This window comes from Pogona vitticeps, chromosome 9 (assembly GCF_051106095.1).
Source record: "Pogona vitticeps strain Pit_001003342236 chromosome 9, PviZW2.1, whole genome shotgun sequence".
Taxonomy (NCBI): domain Eukaryota; kingdom Metazoa; phylum Chordata; class Lepidosauria; order Squamata; family Agamidae; genus Pogona; species Pogona vitticeps.
Window position 1 is genome coordinate 10,937,221 of NC_135791.1, and position 26,128 is coordinate 10,963,348.

General features: G+C 41.7%; 1 protein-coding gene across 2 annotated transcripts; it reads right to left on the minus strand.

Moving 5' to 3' along the window:
• Nucleotides 1-6,769: 6,769 nt before the first annotated feature.
• SRSF4 (serine and arginine rich splicing factor 4) lies at nt 6,770-26,036 on the minus strand. 2 transcript variants are annotated; one of them, XM_072979840.2, is made up of 6 exons: nt 25,694-26,036; nt 15,367-15,509; nt 14,377-14,489; nt 12,313-12,527; nt 9,124-9,213; nt 6,770-8,193 (listed from the first exon to the last, which is right to left on the minus strand). In XM_072979840.2, exons 1-6 carry the CDS (start codon nt 25,798-25,800, stop codon nt 7,374-7,376), a joined length of 1,488 nt encoding a protein of 495 aa, XP_072835941.1. In that variant the 5' UTR covers nt 25,801-26,036; the 3' UTR covers nt 6,770-7,373. The 2 variants fall into 2 exon arrangements, with proteins under 2 accessions (XP_072835941.1, XP_072835942.1); XM_072979841.2 differs by lacking the exon at nt 25,694-26,036 and having other exon boundaries at nt 14,845-15,509.
• Nucleotides 26,037-26,128: the final 92 nt, after the last annotated feature.

The following is a 26,128-nucleotide window of genomic DNA, read 5'->3' on the forward strand; positions in this document are numbered from 1 at the left end:
CCCATTATCTTCTCCACTGACTGACAGCAGCTATCCAGGATTTTAGAGGGCTGTCTTCCCTTTTACCTGGAGAAGCTAATGGTCGACCCTGGAGACTTTCTGTATGCTCTGCCACTGAGCTTTCATTATCATCTTCCATCTCCATTCATGGTCCTAGGAAGCCTAGCTGAATATGGCGATGAATGGCTGCTGCAAAAAATTGATGGAATAACTTTCCTCAATCTAGAAAACAACTGCATTGTGGCAGCTGATATTTGGGGCTCCAGCCAGAGAGAATTCACTTCAGTTCCTTGTTCATGAAAAGTCATCTTCTTTTAGCCTGACTCCTCTCATAAGTTTGTTGTGAGGATAAGGGGACTACTGTAAGTTGCTCAAAACAAGGACAGAGTAAACACTTATCGTCACGCTGGATGCAAGACTCCTTTTTTGAGCTAATAAAAAAAAGGAGACGAATTTTAAAATACATTATTAGTACAGTCTAAACACACAATGCTGTACAGTACATGGGCTTAATCTGCTTTTTCTGAAAAAAGTTTTCAAGTTAGTCACTTATACTTTATGCTATAATCAAGGAGGAAATATATTTATCTTGTTTTACACACGTCTTGATTTCTTCACCTAAAGGGTTTGCAATTGCAATGCCATGACAAAATTGAGGGGAGAGGAATATTGGTGCTTACAGTGATGTGTTCGCTTTCTGTGGTAGAAGGAAGACATTTCAGGATGGATTGCTCCTTTGTACATGCAGAATAGACTAAAGCAAATCAGAGCATGCCATGGTACCTTCTGGAGGGGGGAAGCAAGTGACTGTGACATAAGCAGAAGCTTATGTCACAGTCACTTGCTTCCCCCCTCCAGAAGGAGGGAAAACTAGGGCAAATTGGGCAAAATTAAACAAACAAATGGGAATAAATCACCAGTTTGGGGGGGGGAGCAGAAAAAGAATTTGCCAAATGAATAAACACCCGGTCTAGTAGTAAAAGTTATAAACTGGGAAGAAAGAGCCTCTTCTTTCCAGTACAGAAAATGGATGTATCACATTCTTTCTGCTCCAGCAAAGTAGTGTCTGTTATTAGTCAGTGGAACTCCTTGCCACAGGATGTGGTGATGACATCTGGCCTTTAAAAGGGAATTGGACAGATTTCTGGAGGAAACATCCATCGTAGGTTACAAGCCATGATGGGGATGTATAATTTCCAGGCTTAAAAGCAAGGTACCCCAAAATGGCAGATACAGGGGAGGGGTATCAGTAGATAGGGGTCTAGTTGTCTCATGTGTTCTCAGAGGCCTCTGGAGGGGCCACTGTGAGATACAGGAAGCTGGACTAGATGGGCCCTTAGCCAGATCCACCAGGGCTCTTTTATGTTCTTGAATATGTCCTAGGATGGAACGTACCACGGCTGAAATGCATTGCTGGACTCCACAAACAAACATTTTTTTTCTCTGTCAGGGATAGCAGCACCACCCTGTCATAAGCATTGATCCTATCTTTTAAGTCCTTTCATCTGAAGGATGCCTCTGTTGAAGCAAATTAATCTAGTCTATGGTGTCTAACAAATGTTGAGGCAGAACTGCGGTGGGCCACTGCACCAAATGTCAAGCAGCAGAATCCTAGGACAAAAGATGGCAGACCGAGTTGGATAGAATGATGAAGTTGGACGGGGCCTATAAGGCCATCAAGTCGAACCCCCTGATCAGTGCAGGAGTATAAACCACACACTCAAAATGGAGTGAGTAATCACACTCCAGGCACCATTGAATCAGAAACATCAAAGAAATGTCAAAGCACGTGGCAATTTAAGCTTTGATCCATCTTGATAAGAATGACTTGGAAATTCTTCTGGCCATGGTTGCCTGCTAGAACATATCACGCCGATTCCATTGGCAGTATGGGTTCCTATTGTCTTTAGCTGAAAAGACCTTTAATGAGAAAAGTAATCTTGGGAGGAAAGCGATGACAAATCTTGGCAGCATCTTGAAAAGCAGAGACATCACCTTGCCAACAAAAGTCCGAATAGTCGAAGCTATGGTTTTTCCTGTCGTGATGTATGGAAGTGAGAGCTGGACCATAAAGAAAGCTGACCGCCGAAGAATTGATGCCTTTGAATTGTGGTGCTGGAGGAGGCTCTTGAGAATCCCCTGGACTGCAAAGAGAACAAACCTATCAGTTCTAAAGGAAATCAACCCTGAATGCTCACTTGAAGGACAGATCATGAAGCTGAGGCTCCAGTACTTTGGCCATCTCATGAGAAGAAAAGAGTCCTTGGAAAAAACCTTGATGTTAGGAAGGTGTGATGGCAAGAGGAGAAGGGGACGACCGAGGATGAGATGGCTGGACAGTGTCTGCGAAGCAACCAACATGAACCTGACACAACTCCGGGAGGCAGTAGAAGACAGGAGGGCCTGGCGTGCTCTGGTCCATGGGGTCACGAAGAGTCGGACACGACTAAACGACTAAACACAATCTTGGTGAGCTTTTTGTCATCTTTCTTTTGCCTATTGGGAGGGCTTGGCTTTTATCTTTAGCATCTCAGAGCTGGATCTAACAATTTGCCAAACAACTTAGTACCTCCAGAAGGGTGTTAGACTGTACTTGGCCCTAAAGTCAATCTACCAGTGTTTCAACTAGATCTAGGATGCACTTAAGCTGTTTCACATCTGCCACAAAACTGAATGGCATTTTGGACTGACATCTGCTATACTAGTGTCCTCTTTTAATAATTTGATTTCCTCCTGTAATTTGATGTTGCCCTGTTGGGTGTATTTAAAGACTTCCTTAACCTCTAGATAAGAGGCCCCGACAATGATGGAAACTGTGAAGGATGCACACATGGCCAAAGAAAGGGTCTTATGAAGGAGCCATCTTGAGGCAGATCCTTCTCACCTTGATTTTTGAGTCCAGTCCGTAGCATGAACAAAATCAAGAGACCAAAACAATCACAGATCTTCCACTGGGGTACCTGAAGCCAGGTCATTAATGACTTTGGATACTTTTAAAAAAAATTACCGTATTTTTCTGTGTATAAGAAAAATAATCCAAAATTAAGAAAAAATTAAGAAAAACAAGTGGGGTTTAGGAAGTGCAGGGGAAAAGGGATGAAAGCTCTGTAGGGTTGCTTTGATCCCTGCTTTCCCCTCCACTTGTTTTTGTTTTCTCCTCAACTTACTTCCGTGTATAAGACGACCCTCAATTTTTAGTCTAAAGATTTTAGACAAACTATAGTCTTATACACGGAAAATACAGTATTACTACTACTACTACTGGGATGGGATGCAGCTGGCTTTTCATATCATCATTTGGTGTCTATAAAATTGCTGGGCAAGGGGCTGTGAGATTGGGAAAGTCTAGGTCCCTTGTCTTTTCTGGCATCCCTGCGCAATTTAGTGCAATGGCCCTGCTGGCTTTGTGCGGAATATTGCCAAACCCTCTACCTTAAAACAACCAAATAGATAGGTTCAGAGAGGGTGTTGAGGCCCTCTTCCACACATATCTGAAGGTAGGAGAGACACAAAGGAGGGACCCTCAATTCAAGTGCAAGTGGAGAGCCTGAAAGGACCAAGGCTGTTGTCATCTGAAACTTTCTTAAGTATAGGTGTGTGTGGGGATGTTCTCCAGTCACTGGGTCTCATTCCATAGAGACGCTGCTTGGTTAGTAGGATGGCAGGCCCAGTTCTTTCCCCCCTTCTAATCTAATGTGGCAAAGCAGGCCTTAGAGGTCCTCTTCTCAAGAGGACAGAATGGGAGAGGGGAAGAAGAGAATTCCCAAATTTGCTGCCCTGTGTAATGCTCTGAGGTGACTGTTACTTCCTTTTCTTTGGTGGCAAGCTACTAAAGCTGGTGGGCAGGATGATGACAGCATTCTGCAGCAGAGGCAGGTGGTGGCCTGAGTAGACTTACTTGATGTCCCAGTCTAGGGGGCGCCATGATGCAATCTGATTAACTGAACCTGCCTCTTTGAGCAGGAAAGAACCCCTCAGAGGATGTCTTCTGTATTACAGGTAAACTAATCAAATGGAAAACATTAGCAATTCCAAACCTTGGTGTTATATATGTATTCAGTATTTCATGGCACAGTGAACTTTAGATGCATGTGTTTTTACTCTCCTACTGTTTTCAATAAGTGAAATATACTGTACTTGTCAATATATGGTGACACATTCTGATTTGAGTAACTGAGCTGTTTACACCTTGGGGGGGAAAAATGAAAATAATGAAACAAAAGTATGTTTGCATTTTTACAGGACACTTACCTGCTCACTTGAACAATTTCATACTTTCATTACGAAGTACCAAAATCTAACTGCTGAGAATGTAACACTGAGAAAGATTGTATCTTTTATTTGGGCTGATTAGCACTCTAGTGTTGGCTGAACAATCTGTTCTTTAAAAAAAACTATTCAAGATGCATGTTTGGAAAAAAAGAATTTGTAAGGAAATACTAATTCTGTGAAAGGCTTAGCAGCTCAGTCTGAAGGAGGAAGAAGTTTCTGGACACTTGCCTATTCTTCACTTTTTATGGCCCTACCGGAAAAAAAACCACCCAAAAACAAAAAGGCGCATGCACACACCAGATTGTGATACCAAATTCACCTGTAGGCTGAAATCCAGTAATCAGTCACAACTAAAGTAGGCCAATTTGAATTAGTGGAACTTATGGAGGCACTGACTCACCAAATCCCCTGATTCAAAGGGTCCACTCTGGCTTCAGATTTCTACTGGATTTCAGTCAGTGAATAGGCAAGTTAAGTTATTCACGCCACAGTATTTGGACTGCAACTGTTATCAGGTCCAGCTTAAAGGGGAAGAATGCTGTAAGCTGCAGTTCAACATCTGGAGGGCAGCTTTGCCCACGGTAGTAATAATAGTACTGTAAGTGAAATCTCAAGTTCTTATTAAAGTTGTATGTAAAACTATTTTCAGCAGCCAAGTTCCATTTTCGTCAAGAGTTCAGAGGGAATCACTCACCTATTATCCTTGCATATATGAAGGAAAGTCACAAATTTACACCTTCACCTGGAAAATCAAGTTTTATGGCATTCAAAGAAACAAAAACATAAACTATTTTATTTGGTAAAATTGTTTGTGGGCAACAGTCTATCAGATGTATTTCAGGGCTGCATTAGATTACTGCAAAGGACTAACATGGCAACCCCTCTGATTTTTATCATGGAAGACAGAAGGCCAATACTGTATAGATCCCGATACAGTATTTGGGACATCTAATGCGTTTAATAGGAAACCCTAAGGTACACAAAAGCCCTCTTCAGGTTCTACTTGTAGGGATCACATGTATGGACAACATCCTACTTATCACTCCCAAAAGATGCATTCAGCCATAAATGTCATACAGATTGGAACTAGTCTGGCCTCCGATATTTCCTGCCACTTTATCATATACAGTATTCTGAAATATTCAAATAAAAGTCTCCATAAGGAGCAGCCATGTCTTTGAAAGCACATTGCCAGAGTCCAATCCTAGATGGTACACTGGCCTAAGTATGCTACTGTAGCATTTTCCTTAAGTTATGCATTATTCATGTTATATGTTAATGTGTTTAAAGGGAGGGGCCAAAAGAGATGCTAAAAAGGCAGAGACTGAGAGTCGGAATCTGAGTCTGGATCAGGGAGAGAAGGATAGTTTGGGAGTTTGTGTAACCTGTGATAATATGGAAGGTTAATATTGTTGATAGATGAATCTTGAAGAATGTGCTTATGAATTATTCCACAAAACCACCTGTAATTAATAAACCTGTTTTGTTGGAAAGTCAGTACTGGATGGACCTTAGTCTTTTCTAAGTAAACTAAGTTGAGAAAAGAGATCAACTGGTGGCAGCGTATCAGAGGGCGTGCTGAGGTCCCTTGTGAGCTCTGTTTGGGTAAACAAGCAGGGGCCACAAGGGCTAATGCCACAAACGCTACCAAACAAGAATGTTCAGAACCCATGATATCCACTCTTTTGACATATGCATTAACAGATTCAGTAAATACACCTGCCCCCGCATTTACTTAATTAAAATATTTATACACCACCTTTCTCAAGAGAACCCAAGGCGAGGTCTTATTGTACACTGATCATTAAGATATTTATTTGTTTATCTTGACGTTGTATGAGAACTGCAAATATAAAAGTCTGACAGTCATCTAGACTTGTTTCTTGCTCATGAAGTTATTTCAATTAGTATACTATAAGAACTGCACATATTTCTCTTCTGGGTATAGGGAAACATCAGTTTGCTTTGATGTCAAGTTAAACCCATGTCTAAGGGAATTACTTTTTCATTAAAACCCCATGTCCACCTTAAGAAAGGAGACACAGTTACAGAACAAAGCATTTCTAAGTGCATGCTCAACTCAATTTTATTTTATTTTTTGGTACTAGAACTTGACCATGAACACAAATCCTTTTACATTAAAATCTACTCATTCTCTCCCACAAAGATAGCAGCCCAATTTAATAGAGGAACACAGGCCTTTTGTTATTGTTAAGCAAATGAAGGTCAAAAACTACTGCTGCTTTACTGCAAATCTCCACTCTATAATAATTTAGCATTTGCCTGCCCTTAGCTTACAGTATGATGGAATCTAAAACAATACGAATTAATCTGACATGACATTGTTGATGAATTTAGATTTTGCCTGAAGGACTGGACTCTCTGAATGCCAAGTTCCTTCCTCTCCATTTATTTATTTATTTGAAAGAAGCACGAGACTCATGATGGCATATTTAATTGGGGGGGGACAACATAACAAAACCATTACAACATGTGGTCAAGCAAAAATAGTCTTTATTCAAATTTAATGGAAACAGGGACCACTGTACTTTGCAAGACAGGGAAAAATAAAAAAAATATAAAACAAGGATATTGTCACAATACCAGAATGTGGAAGTCTACTTTCCCCCCCTTCCCTTCCTATTGTTCATTGTAGGTATCTAGTTTCCTGACTGTGCTATTCACAAACTCTGAAAGTCGGAATTATGAAACAAAAAAAGTAATATGAAATTTAAGACTTTTCACTTTTCACTAAATGGCATACATCAAAGGGCATCATTTAAGGGCAAACTGTTGAAGTTACCATACCTACCTAGGAGTCATCATTCCAATCTTAGAAGCCCATCAAAGTGTAGTGCTCATTCTCTATTGCTATTCTGGAAACCCAGGATGATGTGTGGTGCTCCAGCAAGGCTCTCAGCCTCTAATATCAGAATAGGCAAGAGAGAAAGAGCACTGGACTGAACACTTACAGATACACCATGGGGGGAGGGTATTAAAAATGTACAGCAGTGACGTGTTCTACTCCAATCACTTGTGCTACAACTACCAAACATGTACAAAAGACTTCTCATAGAGCTCTAAGTGTGGTTGCAGCAACTTTAGGATCTCGAGCGAGACCGTGACCTAGATCGTGAATGTGATCTAGAGGCAGACCTCGATCTAGATTTGGATTGGGATCTTGTTTTTGAAACTGATTTGGATCTGGAACGAGATTCCGATTTTACATTTTGTTTAGATTTGGAATTTGACCTTGACCGGGACTTACCCCTGGTGTCCTCCATTTCCTCATCTGCACTTTTTACTTCCTTTGTAACAGGTTCTATTTTCATATGTTCCTTTTCCTTGGATCGAGATCTGGATCTAGATCTAGACCTTGAACGTTCTTGATCCTCTCTTTTTTTCTTCTTGCTGCTGCTAGATTTGCTATCACGCTTACTCCGCCTCTTGCTTCTCTCACTTCTGCTGCGACTTCTACTCCTGCTCCTACTGGCATCCCTGCTTCTTTTCCTCCCTTTCCTCTTATCCTTGCTCTTGCTACGGCTCCTGCTCCTGCTCCCCTCTTTGCTCCTGCTCCTAGCCTTGCTGACACTCTTTTCCTTCTCTTTACTCCTACTGCCCCTTACACTCCCCCTCTCTTCCTCTTCCTCTTCCTCTGCTGCCTTCTCCTTACTACCGCTCCTACTCCTGCTTTTACTCTTACTCTTTTCCTTGCTGGGACTTCTGCTCTTTGTTTGGTCATCATCGTCATTTTGAACCACATCCTCTGGCTTGTCTTTGCTTTTACTTCGGGATTTCTCCGCACTTCTGCTGCGGCTTCTGCTTTTATCATCTTTACTTGGACTCCTGCTTTTTTCCTTTTGGCCTCTGCTATGACTTTTGCTTCTACTGCGGCTCTTGCTTCTGGAATGGGACCCAGACCTGACAAGAGAAAAAAATGTACAAGAGCTCTGTAAGTCTTGCCATTACTGCCAGTATTAAAATCCAGATTCTAAAATTCAACTGAGTGCTTTGTACAGCTCAAATATTACCAGTAAAATGGATTTGTGTTAAACTCTAAATGCTGAATCTTTCTCATGGTACCCTTTCCCCATACAAGTCAGTGCTTGTTCGCATTTTAAGTACTCCCTAACTTGTGCAGCACCCAAATATGTACTACTGCAACCAATAGACACCTCTTGTTAAGAGTATTAGAGAAGGAGTGGAAATAACAATAATGGGCCGGGAACTAGACTTTAAAGCTAATAAGAACACTAAAGGGATATGGCTATAAAGAACACTCAATAACTTGCTTAAAGGATTAATATAACTCCTGCCTAGGTTCCCTGACATTCTGCCACAAATTGAAAGACTTTTCCAAGACAAAATCAACCAAAACATCCATCTCTGCCCTGATAATTAGGATTCTATCTTATTATGGTATGTTTGTTTAACAATCAAATTGTGCTTTTTTTAATGTTTCCTGTGATAGCACAGACAAAGCAGTGATCCAGAGATCTCAAACTAGACTTGATGGGGAATGTGTACATTTCTTTATTTTATTTTATTAATAAATAATTTATTTTCTAATGACAAATCACAAAATGAAGCATGTTAAATGAAGGAACAAGAGTGGGGAAAATAAAATATTATGACAGATATCTTTCACCCCTTGGGAGATTAGATGTTTAATTATGTACTAATTATGTTCTGTATATTCTTTGTGAAACGTACTTGACCTCAAGATCATTAACAAGTGAATGTGGCTAAAAACTACAGATCTTCTGTTCTCAAGGCTTGTTGATATTGACACAAGATGATGAGACACCATCAGCCCCCTCTGAAGTAAGCTGCTTGTTCACTGTACAGTACCTGGATCGTGATCTGCTTTTTGAATGGCTGCTTTTGGTACTGCCACTACGACTCCTGCTTTTGCGTGAATGTCTGCTTCGAGAGCGAGATCTGAAAATAAAAGAATTGCAGCAGCTGTTAACGGTCCAGAAGCATTTGGGTGGAATCACAGCACATGGCATAGTGAACTCTACGTACACACACACACATTACTACAATGTGACAGCACTTTTCATGGAGTAAAGTTCTGAAAATATTTCTGATAGGCCCCAATACAACAGCATGGGCTCTCTCAAACTGCCACAGCATGTATCCCTGCCAACAAAAGAATGCTATGGTCTCCTAAGCATTGAAAGCTGAACAAAACAAAAATAAGTTGTGCCACAGATGCAGGCAGATCAAAGAGAGATGTTGAATGGCACCACATGGACATTTGGGAGGAGAAAGAACAACAAAATAGGGGTTGTGCTATGATCACACGCACAAAGGAGGAACCACCTGGTTACTACATACCAGGAGAAAAGGAACAGATACTGTTGTCTTTCTATGCCATCACTAGGCAGTCAAAAGATTTTAAATGCACCTGTTTTATTTTGTACTACGACACCCTTTAAAAAGGCAATATATTCTAAAATTTTGCCACCTCCTCCTCACAAATCTCAGTTGCTTAAGCTTCCCCAAGGGGGGAGGACAAATAAACCAAAAAAACTTCAGCTTGCAACACCCAACTTACTGGTTCTTGAGTTAGGAATAAACAGACCAGGGAAGAAAGATGGGAGTGTCTGAACACAAAGCTTGGAAATAGGATTAAGTAGATGTCCCACTAATTCTGTACAAAACGTTTGCAATGATTTATATCTCTTTTAAAATAAATACAAAAAATGAGTCAGTCCATCTATTGTTTCTTTCCACCTTTAAATCTATATACAAAAACAACACAAGCAGAATGCCTCAAGGGCAAGGGTCTCAAACATGCGGCCCGGCGGCCATTTGCGGCCCCCCAGATGAGTTTGTGGCCCTCGCCTTGCCTCCCCCCCAAAGCGCCCACACATCCTCTGCTATCAAGAGTTTAAAAAAAGCCTTGCCTCGCTCGCCGGCTCTCTCCCAAGACACCACCTCTTGCACCCTCCGTCCAGAACTGCAGCCTGCCAGCCAGCCCGCCTGTCTGTCGGCTAAGGAAACTACTGGGTGGCTTCCTTGGGCTCTTGCTCCGCTTGGCGGAAAATCTGATGCTGCCCAGCCTCACGCAGACTCAGCCTCCAGTGGCCCCCAGGTAAATTGAGTTTAAAACTCCTGATGTATAAGCTTCACTCCCAAATGCTGATGCACTCCCTGAGTTATTCTAGACCAGGGGTCTCAAACATGCGGCCCAGGGGCCATTTGCAGCCTGCCAGATGATAGTTTGTGGCCCCCGCCTTGCCTGCCCCCCATAGTGGCCACATGTCCTCTGCTGTCAAGAGTCAAAAAAAGGCTCGCCTCTCTCGCTGGCTCTCTCCCAAGACAGCGCCTCTTGCACCCTCCATCTGGAACTGCAGCCTTCCAGCCAGCCCACCTGTCTGCTGGCTGGCAGGCTGCAGTTCTGGATGGAGGGTGCAAGAGGTGCTGTCTTAAGGGAGAGCCGGTGAGTGAGGCGCATTGCCAGCCCTTTTCCCCAAGCGCCAGAGCTGCCGCCACGCGATGCCTGAGAGCGGAGCTCGCTCCCGGCCTGTCCTCGAAAAGCACCTTCAAGCCGCCAACAGCAGCTGCCACCACTGCCACCTCTTTCAAGGAAGCGGCTCTCTGGCTCTCTTTCTCTCTCGGCACCCCCAGCACCAGCTCAGCCAGCAGCTTTCGCAGCGCCCAGCGATGCTTCCTCCTCCTCCTCTTTGTCCTGCTTCAGTCACCTCGGCTCTGCAGGCTGCCTGGACACACCTTGCAAAGTTTACTCCTCTCTCATGGTGGGGGTAGCTGCTGCTGCTGGTGGTAGTGAAGAAGGAGCCAGAGGGGGTCATTTCCGGCACCCCTCCTCCTCCTCCTCCTTGGAGCCCCAGCCGGGCTAAGGAAACTCCTGGGCAGCTTCCTCGGGCTCTTGCTCTGCTTGGTGGAAAATCTGATGTGGCCCAGACTCTGCCTCCAGCGGCCCCCAGGTAAATTGAGTTTGAGATCCCTGCTCAAGGGTAAAGGATTACTGATACTCTACTGAATTAACAGGCAATAGACAAACCATGCAGTTCTAACCAGTTATTACTCACTTAGAAGTATGAGATAAATAATAATAAATGGAAGATCAAAATCCCACTGAACCTGATTTTCATTTTATAGACAGAACAAAGGCAGTCAGTTTATAATTAAGATGATACAGTAATAGATATACTGTATAACGGTTTATGTAAGTACAGGTAAGTATATACTGGTCTAACTCTTTCAGCCTGACGTTACTGTCACATATCACAATTGTAAAAATCCCTATTAGCTCAGTAATATCCAGTAAGGGTTGTCCAATAAATGAGAAGTCAGCTCATTTCAGCCATCTCACTTTTATGCTCTTCTTCCTTTACAGTGATCCCATTTGTCATTCTGGTTTAAGGCAAATCATAGGTGCCTTTTTTTTTTAAAGCTGTGAACTTAAACACACAAAGCTGCCTTCACATTATACATCCATCTTCTTCAGTACTGTTTGTGCTAACTGTGACTCTTCAGGGCTTCATACAGGAGCCCTTTCTAGTCTTGTCAGGAGATATCAAGGACTGAATCCAAAATGTTCTTCAAATTCAGATGGCGTTCAACAACTAAGCTACAGATCTTCCTGGGCTGAAATTTCATTCCCATTCTTTTTTCAGAACAAGCCTAGTTGCTTAGAATCTCATCTAAGATGGGATTTTTACATATAGGTCTTCTACCCCTTCCCATCACCTGATATCAACTCAGGTTTTTCTATTCTAGTAATACCCACTGGAAATCTGACTCTGGAAGCACCAGTTTCCCTATCTATCCAATGCCAAATTTGGGAACAGTTTCCACAATATCCTGGGATAGGGAGAAATGGTAAGCTCTTGTAGCTATAAAGGTTTCTGACCACTCTGTCAGGATGCACCAAACCATTATTTGTCTTGAACTATATTGCCATGCCACCAACATAAACCATCAAGATAGCTTCACTGTTTTATTGTGTATTATTATTTTTCAGAAACTGTATCAAGCTACTGACTGCCCAGTAGCAAACAGACGTACCTTGAATGAGTCCGACTTCGGGAATAGGAGCGGCGACGCCTGGACCCAGGCCTGTCTTCCACTAGTCTTATCTTTCTACCATTTACTTCTGTCCCATCCAACTTTTCAAGAGCTCTTTTCATGTCAGAATAGGATTTGAACTCAATCACACCTTCATTCTTTCTCCCTTTGTGTGCGTCAGCATACGTCACTTCACCTGCCTGACGCATATAATCCTAGGAGAAGACAGAGTACTGACTCTGAATATATTTATACCTTTGATCTGATGTAATCTGTTCTCTATCTTTTTAAATTTAAAAAGAAGCAGTCTTAATTTCTAGCAAGTCAAACATATTAAAGTTCACAAACCAAATAAATATGCATGTAAAAATACAGATTAAAATTAAAATGCATTAAAATAAAATGCCATAATATGTATGAAACTGTATTATTGTAGAATAGAATCATCTGAACATGTCATATTATTGGGCCAGTTGACACCTATACTTCTTTTTTAATTGTATTATATAAAATTTACTGCTTTCTTTCTATACATGTAGGTGTGAATGTGAGGAAGATCAATTTATTAATGCCATCTTTATTCTGTTCTCAAATATATTAATTTCTAGTTACTACAGACAACTTACATTTTGTTAAATGTATACTGCTGCAGGAAGAACACGGAAAGTGAGTATCTAATGGACCAATAATCTGAAATGTAAGAGATACAGTGGTCCATTAACCATTGTATCTCTTGTAAAGTCAAAATGTTCCATGGAAAATTGGACAGCAGAAAGAACACAGAAAGCGAGTGTGCATCAGACCAAGTGTAGGTTACATTATAAAGCAGAAGTGGACAACTTAGAGCTCCCATGGATATTTTTGTAGTTTGAAGGCCTTGCAAGCACACATGCACACACCCACCCCGTCACAGCAGTTTCACAACCATCTACATTTATTCAAATACATGTCATCTTCTTCTGGTTGTTGCATAATGGTGGAGGGCAGGGTTTCACTTAACTGGGGCTTATTTCGGTGTAAGGCTTATACAGTGGTGCCTCGCTTAACGAGCGCACTGTATAACGAAGAATCCATATAGCGATCCCTTTTTGGGGATCGCTATATGGAGCTGCCCCAATCGCCGCACTCGCTTTGCGACGATTGGGGCGTCCAGCGGCCATTTTGGAGCCACCGAACAGCTGTTCGGCGGCTCCAAAATGGCCGCCGGACCAGCAAAAACATCGCTGGAGGGGTAAGTTTTGGCGCCTATTGGAATGCATTAAACTAAGTTTAATGCGTTCCAATAGGCTTTTCCTGCCCCGTACAGCAATGTTTTCGCATAGCGAAGGTTAATCCGGAACGGATTAACCTCGCTATGCGGGGCACCACTGTATTATGTGCATCATGAAAAATCATACTAGGGCTTATTTTCAGCTTACGTCTTATTTTTGGGGAAACAGGGTAACATCCTCTACCACAGACATGCATCTTGGGCTAGAGTGTCATATACAGCAAACACAGAAAATGTTCTCCAATACTATAGTTTCTTTTAAATAACAATATAGTAAACCTTTGCTCATTCAAAGAGAAATTATTTCATGGCAGATTGTTCCTCCCCCCCACTTTCCATTTTTTTTCTGGGGAGAAACTGGACAAAGACCTTTCTGCACTTTTTCTGTTCAGCCCTTCACCTATCTAGCTGTAATATTTCTTTTCAGATCACATCTACATTTTCTTGTCAAGCTAGTTTGTATGGTGGACCACCACTATTTGAAACAAGAATTTTACTCATTTTTCACTTCTTTAGGGAAAGGCAAGCTGCCCTTAATTCATAAGCACGACACAAATTCTGTTGCTGTTTTTTTACACATATAAAATCATGTCATTTTTATTAGTTCCTTAGTTTAGGAAATATTATATATGCTGTTCTACGTTGAGTTTAAAGTTAATAATATAGCTGTTCTAGACAAGGTAATGGTTGTTTTTCTAGCCCACAAGCCAAGAACAGACCTGGGCTTCAAAGCACAGTAAAATGTACATTTTCAAACTTTCAGCACCACAGGCAGAACCACAGAAATTGCATACCTTCAGATCCTGCCAACTGCAACGGCTTGACAGATTTTCAACGATCAATCTGTATTCTGTACGGGTCGGAGGACCGTACTTATCTCTTCCACTTCTTCTATAACCATATCCACCTTTAGAGGTGATAAGCAGATGCAATACTTCAGCTAATGAAGTGGAGCCAGTCGTTAATATACACCCCCCCTCCCAATAAAAATAAAAACTAGTCTACCCAACAGTCACTAAGTACATTTAACTCCCCCCCACCCACTAATCTAAGCTACATTCTATTTGTTTTAAAATTTTACATTAACAATGCCAGATATTTTAAAAGGTCTATATAGGCATGTCTATAATATTAGCATATAATTACAAGAATGTATATTTTATATTTACTATTAAAACTGAACATGCAACTAAGTTAAAAAGAATTAACACTTTTGAAAACAGAATAACCAAATCACTATATTATTTACTAATGTTACTTACATTGATTTAAAGTTTTCTGAATATCTGACATGAATAAAGGTTTTCAGGCACCTATTCAGTTTAATCACATCTGTTTCTAACCCTTGGGGTCCTCACCACCCAGGTCTAATGGGAAAAGGTTGCGGTCGTCACATGGCTTCCTTTTTTGGTCAGCCAAGGGCCACAATGGTCAAAGAGCCACTCATGGAAAGGCAACCCAGGGTCAGCAAATGGAACAGGCAGTCATCTTAGCCTCAAAGGACTCTTAATTGAAACATTGAGGTCTTTGTTAAGTCTATGTTAAACAATCACATTACACATAAACCATTCATATATTTACAAAATAAAATAACAAAAAATTAAAGCTCATTTATTTAATTACATTTAAAAAGTTAAATACAAATTAACATTTAAATAATATAACTTTAATAAAAATTACATTAGTTAAAATATACATATTTCTTTTGTTCTATTTACATTACTGTTTTTAAATGTTTAAAATAGAAATCAAAGTCACCAATACAATGGTAGGTTAGTGCTTACTGCGTCCAGAACCGTAACTGCTGTCACGGCGAGGGCCCCGGGCATGCTCAACAATTACACGTTCCCCACAAAGATCTTTGCCATTTAGCTCATAAACAGCGTCATCAGCATCACGTACATCATCAAATTCAACAAAGCCATATCTAGGGAGAGAAAAAAGTTGCTCCAAAATCAATCAGGTAAATCATTTCTCCAGCAATTCCCTATGCTTCTGATGTATGCTTGACAACCTATATTAATATAGTAGCAGGTTACTTTCAATTTTCTCTCCACATGTGCAAACACAGGGGATTTTTGGAAACAAGAATAGTATAGGAAATGGAAGCTGCAAGGTTGGTTGAAGAAATGCTCAGAGGAAATGTATTTACTATTAAGAAATGTTTAAAGGAAAAAAATAGTCTTGATTGCTTGTACCAACAGGTTTAGGATTTTCCAGGCAGAAGAGTACACCAAGTATACTGCTCTCACCCTTCCTTACCTTATTATTAGACATATACAGTAGTATAAACAACATCCAACTCAGTACACCTCACTCACCCATTATGACCAAGAGACACATGCAATCTGCACAGTTTGCTGAAGTATTTTCTCTTCATTTTTTTTCCTACTTGGGAATATCTCACGGTCTGCTAATCTCTTATGCATAGCCCATGTTTTGCATATGTAAAGTCTAGCATTCAGAGAACAAAAATAAAACATGTGTGTGCACGTGCATGCATATATTACAGACAGTGGGATCTAATAGAACAGACTAGGACTCAAGAGACCTAGTTACAAATTTCTGTCCGGCCATGGAAATTCACTAAGAGGTGACTTTGGTAAAACTAATCCTAAACTTCTCACATACTTGAAAAACCTGTTAGGGTTATCATAATTTGGGTGCAATTTGATGATAAAGGAGAAAACTGAAGTGTATGTATTACGATGATACTCTGTGTTCTTTCTGACGGAGACTATGTTCCAGTTGTTTAGTCGTGTCCGACTCTTCGTGACCCCATGGGCCAGAGCACACCTGGCCTTCCTGTCTTTCACTGCCTCCTGGAGTTTGGTCAAATTCATGTTTTACAATCAGTGCACTGTTGATTGCCTGTTGTATACACTTTTAAAATCGCATTTTATGTGTTTTGACCATGTAGTGTGTTTTGTGGATTGGCTATACACTTTTGAATTGCATTTTGTGTATTTTGGCCACATGGTATGTCTTGTGAATTATTTGTATATTTTTGAACTGTATTTTGTATGTTTTAGCCATGGATATGTTTCATGGGCTGGTCATCTGACCGTAATAAATTCATTCATGTTGGTGACAGAGGATATAGGTAAAGGTAAAGGTTACCAATGACAAATTGTCCAGTCGTGTCCAACTCTAGGGTGCTGTGCTCATCCCCGTTTCCAAACCATGGAGCCAGCGTTTGTCCATAGACAGTTTCTGTGGTCACGTGGCCAGCGTGACTAGACACGGAACGCCATTACCTTCCCACCGTGGTGGTACCTATTAATCTACTCGCATGTTTACATGTTTTCGAACTGCTAGGTTGGCAGGAGCTGGGACAAGCGTCGGGAGCTCACTCCGTTGCGTGGATTCGAACTGCTGATCTTACAACCTTGCAGTCCAGAGGCTTTGCGGTTTAACCCACAGCACCACCACATCCCCAGGACAGAGAATATACACCACTGTAATTTCAGAGAGGAAGTCCTATGACATTAGGCCAAAATGTTTTCAGTTTTTTCTAACTGGTGAGAACAAGATGCATAGTTGTTTGATGAAATGTCCTGAAAAAAACAAACTTGCTACCTTAAAAAAACAACAACTAGCCAGCAAGTAACAATCCAAACTTGTAAGCAACACAGGATTCAATAAGCATCTCTGGCTTTAGGAACATGAAGCAACAAAGAACAAAATGAAGTTACGATGTGTGTATACAGAAAGTGCATGCTTGCAGGAGACCTGACAGCTCATGCTCAGTGTCATCATCGAAGGCACAGCGTGAACAGACTGCATGTTGTGCGCACTAACTTTTATGTAAGAAAATGAATGTTGTGCCAAGCATTTTCTATGGTGTGTCTATTTAGGTCTTTCACATAACTGACTCTATGGGGAAGTCCCTTTTTCTTTCTTCTACAGTTCTGATTTTTCAATACACTCCTTTTTCTGGGATTGTACCATAGTTCTTCCTATGCAGCTGAGAAAATCTGTGGGTCAAGACACTAAAGAACGGTGCCTTATTAAAACTCTGCAACACCGGCAGCCTCTCCTATAAAAGCATTATGTTTGAAGTTATCACTCAGTCTCATAAATAAGTGCTAATATTCTTAGATTCAAGTACCTAAACACCATTAACTTTAATAGTCACAAGCAAGACTGAGTTTCCACATAATAATGTATTTTCAAGTAATTTCTGACTTAGGGTAGCACTTTCCAGGGTTTTCTAGTTATAGATTATTCAAAGGTGGTTTACTATGCCCTTCTTTTGGGAGTGCCATGGGACAGTGCAGCTTGATCAAGGCTACACAAGCTGGCTTTTCTTCTCGGACACATACAGTACTGTGGAATCAAGCTCCCAACCCATAGCTTCAAGATCAGAGATACCTAACTCACAAGAGCTATCACGACCAGTTCCACATCCATAAAGTTTAATATAGGGAAATACTCAATGGGCAAAATTCCATTGTGTAACTTTGTGCTGGCCGTAACCCGGATTAGGTGCTAGAAATGTTTAATTTACACTAATTAAAATGTTTCTATACTCACATTTTAGGTTCTTAGGCTCCCTAGGTCTACCTTTGGCCTGGTTGAAACCTTTGGGACCCTTGGAACAGCAGGCAGGCAAAATATTGCCACTAGATTGGAAGCAGCAGTTTCGATTCCAATGGCAGCAAACCGACAGCAAGTTTTGACTTTTAAAGCCCCCCTTTTAGAGGCTGCCAAAGGCTTCCCCAGGACAAAAGGGAGGCCTAGAGGGAATCTAGAAAAGGGGGAGAGGACAGGAAGCTTTTAATTAGTGCAAATTAAGTTTCCAGCACCTGATCCATTTTACACCAAGTGCAAAATTATGCAACAGGAGTTTGTCCAATAAATACCACACTTCCAGGAACCTTATTATTATCTACGAGGCATCTGATATACAGAGGTGCCTTGCTTAACGAGGATAATCCGTTCCAGCGAAATCGCTGTAGAGCAAAATCCTCGTTAAGCGAAATAAAAAATCCCACTTAAACGCATTAAAACCTGTAAAGTGAGGAATCCGTCCCAAAACACAGCAGAGAGTCATTTTACACAGCAGGCAGCCATTTTAAAGCCACCAATCAGCTGTTTTAAAAACGTTAAAACCGATCGTCGCAAAGCGGATTTTGCCTATTAAAACATCGTTACGCGAGGCACCACTGTATAGCAGATTGTGAATAAGTGAATCAAGGGATACTGATCCCACAGATATGGGCCCCCTGCTGTATATGTAAGGCTTTAATACTCTTAGTCTCAAAGATACATTAAGGTCTTTGTTACACAGCCTTATTTCCCACATTTGCCCCAATTGCTATTGCAATTCTTTGATTTATTTCAGTAGAGCAGTCTATGTTGTTGGTAATTAAATGTATCACATACGTGCATTTTGGTCTATATGTGAATTGGTACATATAATATTCAGCAAATATAATATTTAACAAACTCTTTATAAAGTTAGGTGAAATGACGACTGACTGATATTCTTGGACGAGAGGAGCCAAAGCTCATTTAGCTTTTATCTATTTTTAATATACATGTCACAGGGTTCTCAATCACAGGATGCTGACAGAGAAAACCAATTACCCTCATATCTAATTGATATTGATAATTAATCTGAAAGATTAACAAGTGTTAATAGTAAAAAAATAATAGTAACAACCCACTATCTTATTATATTAGCTATCTTTTGCTACTTATAGAGTACTTAATTCATGTTATGAGATACTCCTATTAGACTATTACTTTTTGTGACACTACATTCACCTCTACCTATATTTTTCTGATGTCTTGTCTATGATGCTATTATCTGGGCAATGAAACTGTCTGTCTTAAGTGTTCTTTTAGTAGAATAATATAGTGTAAACAAATATGTTGTTGTTACACTCTGTCGCATCACCTCCAATTTATCATGATCCTATGAATGAGTGATCTCCAAAATGTCCCGTCCTCAACAGCCTTGCTCAACTCTTCCAAACTCAAGGCTGTAGCTTCCTTTAGCAAGTCAATCCATCTCGTATTTGGTCTTCCACTTTGCCTGCTGCCTTCAACCTTTCCCAGCATTGTCTTTTCCAGAGAATTTTGCCTTCTCACGATGTGCCCAAATTATGACAGCCCACGTTTCATCATTTTTGCCTCCAGATTAGAGTCTGACAATGTCATAACCCAGAATGGATATCTTTAATTTAATTAAACTTCCCCCCCCCCTGGTTTCGAGGTTCCCTTGGGAGTCTTGGGATGGATAGAAAAGCCTTTAATATTGGAAAATTGCCATTGGCAATCCTAATCCTATAGCAGTACCACCACCAGAAATTTTCTGATATAAAAAGCCCCTCCAACCCTGGGAGCTCCCAGAGGGGGGAAAAGGGATCCCTACAGAGCCCCAAAGCCTGAAGAGGATTAATAAATTTTAAATTAAATTAAAGATGCCAATTACTGGATTATATCATACCGTTTTATACAGCCTAAATTTATGACAACTGAATTTCAACTAATACATGTTACCTTTAGCTCTACAGATATTCTATAAACTGAATCTTTGCTACCAGAAATATTGAATCAGAAGAGGTTTTGTCTATGAAAATGAAGAATCAATTGATTATTCTCCAAGTAAGAATATTTAAATTTCTAGCATCACAAGCATATAATTTTCAGCACAAGAAAATTAATTGGTCTGCCCAGTAAGTAAGAAATCATGGCTGAACACTCTATCAGTGATGACTGTTTAATTTTGCATGTCAGTTCTTTGAGGTTCTGGCATGTAGTATACCAGTTTCACTTTCAGCCTAGAATTATGCCATTCAGCACTGATAACAATGCTACGAAACACCTGGAGCACACCTTCACTCCCAGCACAAAAAGGGGTCTTTTATCTCCTAAGGATGCTACATAGAGAATGGGAGTAATATGCATTAGAAGTGTGCTTATGCAGGAATATGTTTATAATAATCAAGGAGACACTAGAGAAGTTCTACACATTTCCATGGAGGCAAAGCTAATCTTTTTAATCAGTACCCACTGGCCAGCCTTTGTATTTGGAGGGAATTTCCTATCACAATGGCAATCTGATGATATACTGTTAAACCTTATCAGAGAAGATCTACTGTACAGTGGTGCCTCGCATAATGATGTTAATTGGTTCCATTAAAAACATCGTTATGTGAAAACATCGTTAAGCGAAACACCATTTCCCATAGGAACGCATTGAAAACCGGTTAATCCGTTCCAATAGGAGCCTATTCAATACATTTCAATGGTGAAAAAAAATCACCAAAAATTCAAAAAGACTCAGAACAAAGCCAAATTACTTTAACGAAGGTTTTATTAGGTGCACTAACAATTCCAAGCACTTTAAACATTTTTTAAACATTTTAGAATATTTTTAAAATAGTGAAAACAGGGCTGTCAAAAAATGTTAAGCGAAACAGGGGACCTAAAACTGTCATCATTAAGTGAAGCAAGGTCCCAAACATCGTTATGCGAAAATCCCCCATAGGAAACATCGTTAGGTGAGGTGGCAAAATTTCCAGCAAAGGCCATCGTTATGCGAACTCATCGTTGAGCAAGGCACTCGTTAAGCGAGGCACCACTGTATTTTCCAATTCTTCTACAGTATGATCTCACAAACACATATAATGGTTCTAACCAATGGATCAGCAACTACTAAAGAAAAACAGATTCCTCCCTCCAATCCACATTCACTGGACATAAGGCCAGAATCCTATTAATTAGTTACATGAGCCTCGTGGCGCAGTGGTTAAAAAGCTTTACTGCAGCTAAAACTGTGCTCACGACCTGGGGTTCAAATCCCAGGTAGCCGGCTCAAGGTTGACTCAGCCTTCCATCCTTCCGAGGTCGGTAAAATGAGTACCCAGCTTGCTGGGGGGGCAATGTGTAGCCTGTATAATTAAAATTGTAAACCGCCCGGAGAGTGCTTGTAGCACTATGGGGCGGTATATAAGTCCAATAAATAAATAAATATAAATGCAAAGGCATAAACTGTAGCAATGCATTGCCATTAGTTAATTAGTGAATGCTTGCAACTTTGTTGCATGCCAGTTGCATGAGTTGGTATGTAATGAGGGATACAACTGGCAATTAGTTACCTAACAGCAGCTAATTAATCATTGCATGTAATGCCAGCATAACTTACCAATGGGATTCTGGCCATAAACTATCTAGAATTTAATTCAAAAATACTTTCTAGTGTTTTTGGGAAAGTGATCTCCTTCTATACCCTTACCAGCATCAATTTTGAATTTTCACTAATTTTATTTATTTATTTATTTATTTATTTTATTTATATCCCCCCTATCTGGTCGGTTAAGACCACTCTATTCACTAAGTTCTATCATGTGTTAGTAGACTGAAAGGTTTTACTTGACCACCACAGAAACGGAATTCCACAAGTGTTAGCTAGATGTGAACTTAGAACAAGAATATGTTTGCTACATCCATTCTACAGATTTGGAACAACAACAACAACAACAGCATCTGATTTCACATATCTCCCATTATTGATGAATTCCACCTTCTAACAAAAAGAATGAAGCACACACAAGATTTTAAAAACAGATTAGCAAATGACCAGTATTTTCTTCTGCCCTCATATTACAAGCTACTATAGAATGCATGTACTACAGACACATCATTTTTAATGCTTCAAGTACATCTGATTTTGCCTAGCTTCAAAGCTACTTTACAAGCTCTTCAGCACTGAAACTCTCTGTGAAGAGAGCAACCTATGTTTTTCATTAAGAACAAAGAAACTTAGTAAGAACAAAGAAACTGCCTTGCTGGACCAGCTCAAAGTCCACCAAGTTTAGCATTCTGCTTTCAATAGCTGGTAGTCAAAAGACAAGGAGATGATTAGCTTACTTGCTCCAACATGCTAACAGAATTTTGCTGACCTTAAGTTCCATCAGTTATTTGAGGGAGAGAATTCTACTTCCTCCACAGTTTTTATAAATCTCTACCATCTTCCCTCTTTGTTGACCTTAAACCAAGGGCTTGGAAACAATTTCAAGGGCTGAATTCAATTTTAAAAAGAGTAGAGAAAGATGAGCCAAAGGCAAAAAGGTGGAACCAGAAAAACCTAGCATATATTATTGTGAATAGCTAAAATTTCAAAGGGCCATTTCAGAATGTGAGCATGGGAAAGAACTGTACAAATGTATAGGCATCCTTCAGTCTCAAGAGACTATGGTAACGTATGGTAATGTCCTCTGAATGTAAGTCTTGGAACAGCGTCTAGAGTGGCTGAGAAGACCAATTCGAGAGTGACAATCCCTTCCACACTGAAGACAAATACAATCTGTTCCCTGTCCAGCTCCTTGATTTTGCTGGTTTCTGGACTGTCTCTTTGCCTGGCCTGCTGAACAAGTGTCTGTTCAATGTACAAATATGAAATCAAAATGTAGTAGAAAAAGGGATTTGGCACTCCAGGAAACTAGATATAGCCCCATGATATGAGCAAAAGCTCAAAAATAAATCGAAAAATTAAATAAATAAAAAATAGTGCTTTGTGTTCTTCAAGTATCATTAGTCAGCTATTCACACAGCTTGGTGAGGTTTACTTGGAATTTTACCATACTGAATAATGTCAGCAAAAAAATTCAGTATCTCACTTGTTTGATTACAGCTGCAAATTTATGAAGGAATATCAGGGAAAAAAATCTATTTCATTCCTTATCAGGACAGAACAAACTCTTCCAGAATAGCATGTGTGAGGAAGTTGAACCTTATGCAAGTAATGTCCTTACCATACTATAAAACGGACAGTTGATCTCCACTGAAAGCATAAACCAATCTCCAGCATGTGGGACACTTATCTCTGGACAAGTGAATGGTGAGTATAGGTCTTCTGAAGATCCTGTGACTCTTCTATCATAAGCTGGGGGGGGGAATACTGAGAGATCTACCAGCCACTACAGGGACCATATAGAACAGTGGTGGTGAACCTTTTTGGGCTCGTGTGCCCAAATTGGAAGCAGCGGCAGAAGGGGGAATCCCAGTACAGAAGTGCCTCAAGACCTCACTCTGGATCCGCTGCCAGCACCAGAGTCTTGTATACACACACTCGATGAAGCCCTTGCAGGGGCGCTGTTCTCCTCCACCTCCTGCCTGCCTCCAGCGCCACCCCCTTTTCCTCTCCAGTCCCACCTGGGACTTTGTCTTATGTCATTAGAGGGAGGCGGAGGGGGGAAGATGGAAGGCAAGTTATTTTCTCGCCTTCCTTTGTTTCCATCCCATTCAAGGGAAGGCAGGTTCTCCCCCCCCCCCCAATACACCTTCTCAGGTTTGGCTGTGTGTGTGTGGGGGAGGAGTAGCAATCTGGCGACCTATGGCTCATGTACCGACAGAAAGGGCTCCGCGTGCCAGCTGTGGCAACCGTGCCATAGGTTCGCCATCGCTAATATAAAATATCTCCATATTGCTTTTTAAATTCGGGAATTATGCTATGTGTACAATCTACACCATATTTCTTTATACCAGAAAATTTTCAACTGCATCATTATTATTGTAAGATCTTCCAACCTCTGTAAGAGAATTTTTAAAAAACTCAATCCCTGAAACTTCATACTTACATGGAAATAAGGAATACAGAACTCTGTGGGATCTATTTTCAAATTAATATAGTTACTGTAATAAGCCACAATGGCTGTAAGTCACAGTGCAGTATGTGCAGTATTATACATTCCTACCCAACAATTATCTCCTGAGTCTAACAGAACTGTTTAAAGTACTTCACACTTTGCTTCAGTCTCTAAGCCAAATAAACTTACTAGAAAGTAAATTTTAATAAACAGTGACACTTACTCACTGGGTAAGCATATATGGGATAGTCTGCTATACAGATATGAATGATACCTTTCAAATTCAAATAGTGATGATGCTTTACTCTTGCCTAAGAGGAATAATCTATGATTCAGTAGTAGGGCACTTGCTGTACATCATAAACATTCTAGGGTTCTGAACAGGTATCTCCCTGATCAAATTCTACATCACAATTGCTTCCTGGATTGAGGAAGTTAGTACCATAAACGTAGGGAGGAGCCCTTTACTCTCCTGACTGTTATGGTCCAAGCACTACAGAGACTAGCATGCTGGGCTGGGACTTCAGAGAAACAATCAAAAGTTTCCACTGACCCACGGAGTGGCTTTGGGCCAGTCAATTCCACTCTAACTTACCTCACAGGGATGTTATGAGGCTAAAATGGAGAGCAGGACCATAGGCACCACCATAAGGTCAATGGAAGAAAGGTAACTGACGAAGGTGAAAGTGACAAACAAATAAAATGCCAATGCAAAGACCCCAAGTCATGAAAAAAACAGCTGCTTTGCATGCACGAGGTCCCAGATTTAATCCCCAGCACTTCCAAGTAGAGATGAGGAAAACTCCCAGAAAAGACAACACGACTCTAAGATGCTCCTAGAAACTAATGGACCGCAAAGCGTTGCTTGAATCCCGATCTCAACCCCTAAGCCTGTTTCGGGTCCCGGGAACTTATTTTCTAGAGATGAATGGGTAGGGAGCAAAGGGAACCCAGCCATCCTCACGAGGAGGAAGTCTCTTCTCCCGGAAGAGGAGCAGAGTCGGCCCTGGCATGTGGCAAACCTGAAAGCGAGGGCAACCAGGGAACCTCTTCCCGGCTTCAAGCTGCCTGTGGGAGAAGCGGGGCTCCACCAAGAGGCTCCCCGCTCCCTCAGCCGAGCCACCCCGGTGTGCGTTTGGATCATTTGGGGGAGAAGGGACGCTCGACCCCTGGACTACGGATGTGGGGGGACAAGAGAGCCTCCCGCGCGGGACGGCCTGGCCTTCACTGGAGAAAGGGAATAGAAGAAATAAAAGGCGGCCTCCCTCCCTCCCCCGGCGCCGCACCTGAAGGGGTTGGGGGCGAGAGAGAGAGAAAGAAACGGGGGGCAAACGAGCTCGGGGGGGGGAGGAAAGAGGCGCGCGCGGGAAAAGGACAGAGGAGAGGGCGCGCATGCGCCGTGGGGCGGCAGGCCGCGCTGACAGGAGGGGGACGAGGGAGGCTCCGCCGCCGCGTTTAGGCCCCGGCCTGGGCCTGGCGAGGGAGACGAGATGCCGGCGCGCGCCCTCACCCGTTCTTGAGGTCCACTTCGAGGATTTTCCCGTAGCCCTTAAAGAACCGCTCGACGTCCCGCTCCCGGGCCTGGTAGCTGAGGCGCCCGATGTAGACTCGAGGCATCTCCTCCACCTCGACGACCCCCCCGCAAGGGCCCCGCGCCGCCAACGACGACGGCGGCGGCGGTGACTGACGCCCTGGCTCGGCTCTTCGCGGGGGCGGGGTGGGGGAGGGGGCTGGCGAGCGAGAACCGGGAGGGGGGGAGGGGCGGGCGGCCGGCAACACCAGCCGCGGACTTTCCTTTTTTTTCGGCCTCTTCCCCTCCCTCTCTCGGTCCCGGCGCTGGCGTAGCGCACGCACGCTAGCGCCTGCGCGCTGGGCTACTCGCGTCACATGACTGCGGGGCGGGGACGAGAGGGTTTGCCGCCGGCTCTTAAAGGGGACGCTTCAC

Bases quoted from the DNA above. Each gene is read 5' to 3' on its own strand.
- SRSF4 (XM_072979840.2), bottom strand. From the start codon at position 25,800: ATGCCTCGAGTCTACATCGGGCGCCTCAGCTACCAGGCCCGGGAGCGG. The intron at 15,510-25,693 runs GTGAGGGCGCGC...TTCTCTCCCTAG, and splicing joins GAAGTGGACCTCAAGAACGG to ATATGGCTTTGTTGAATTTG. The intron at 14,490-15,366 runs GTAAGCACTAAC...TCACCTCTAAAG, and splicing joins CAGTTACGGTTCTGGACGCA to GTGGATATGGTTATAGAAGA.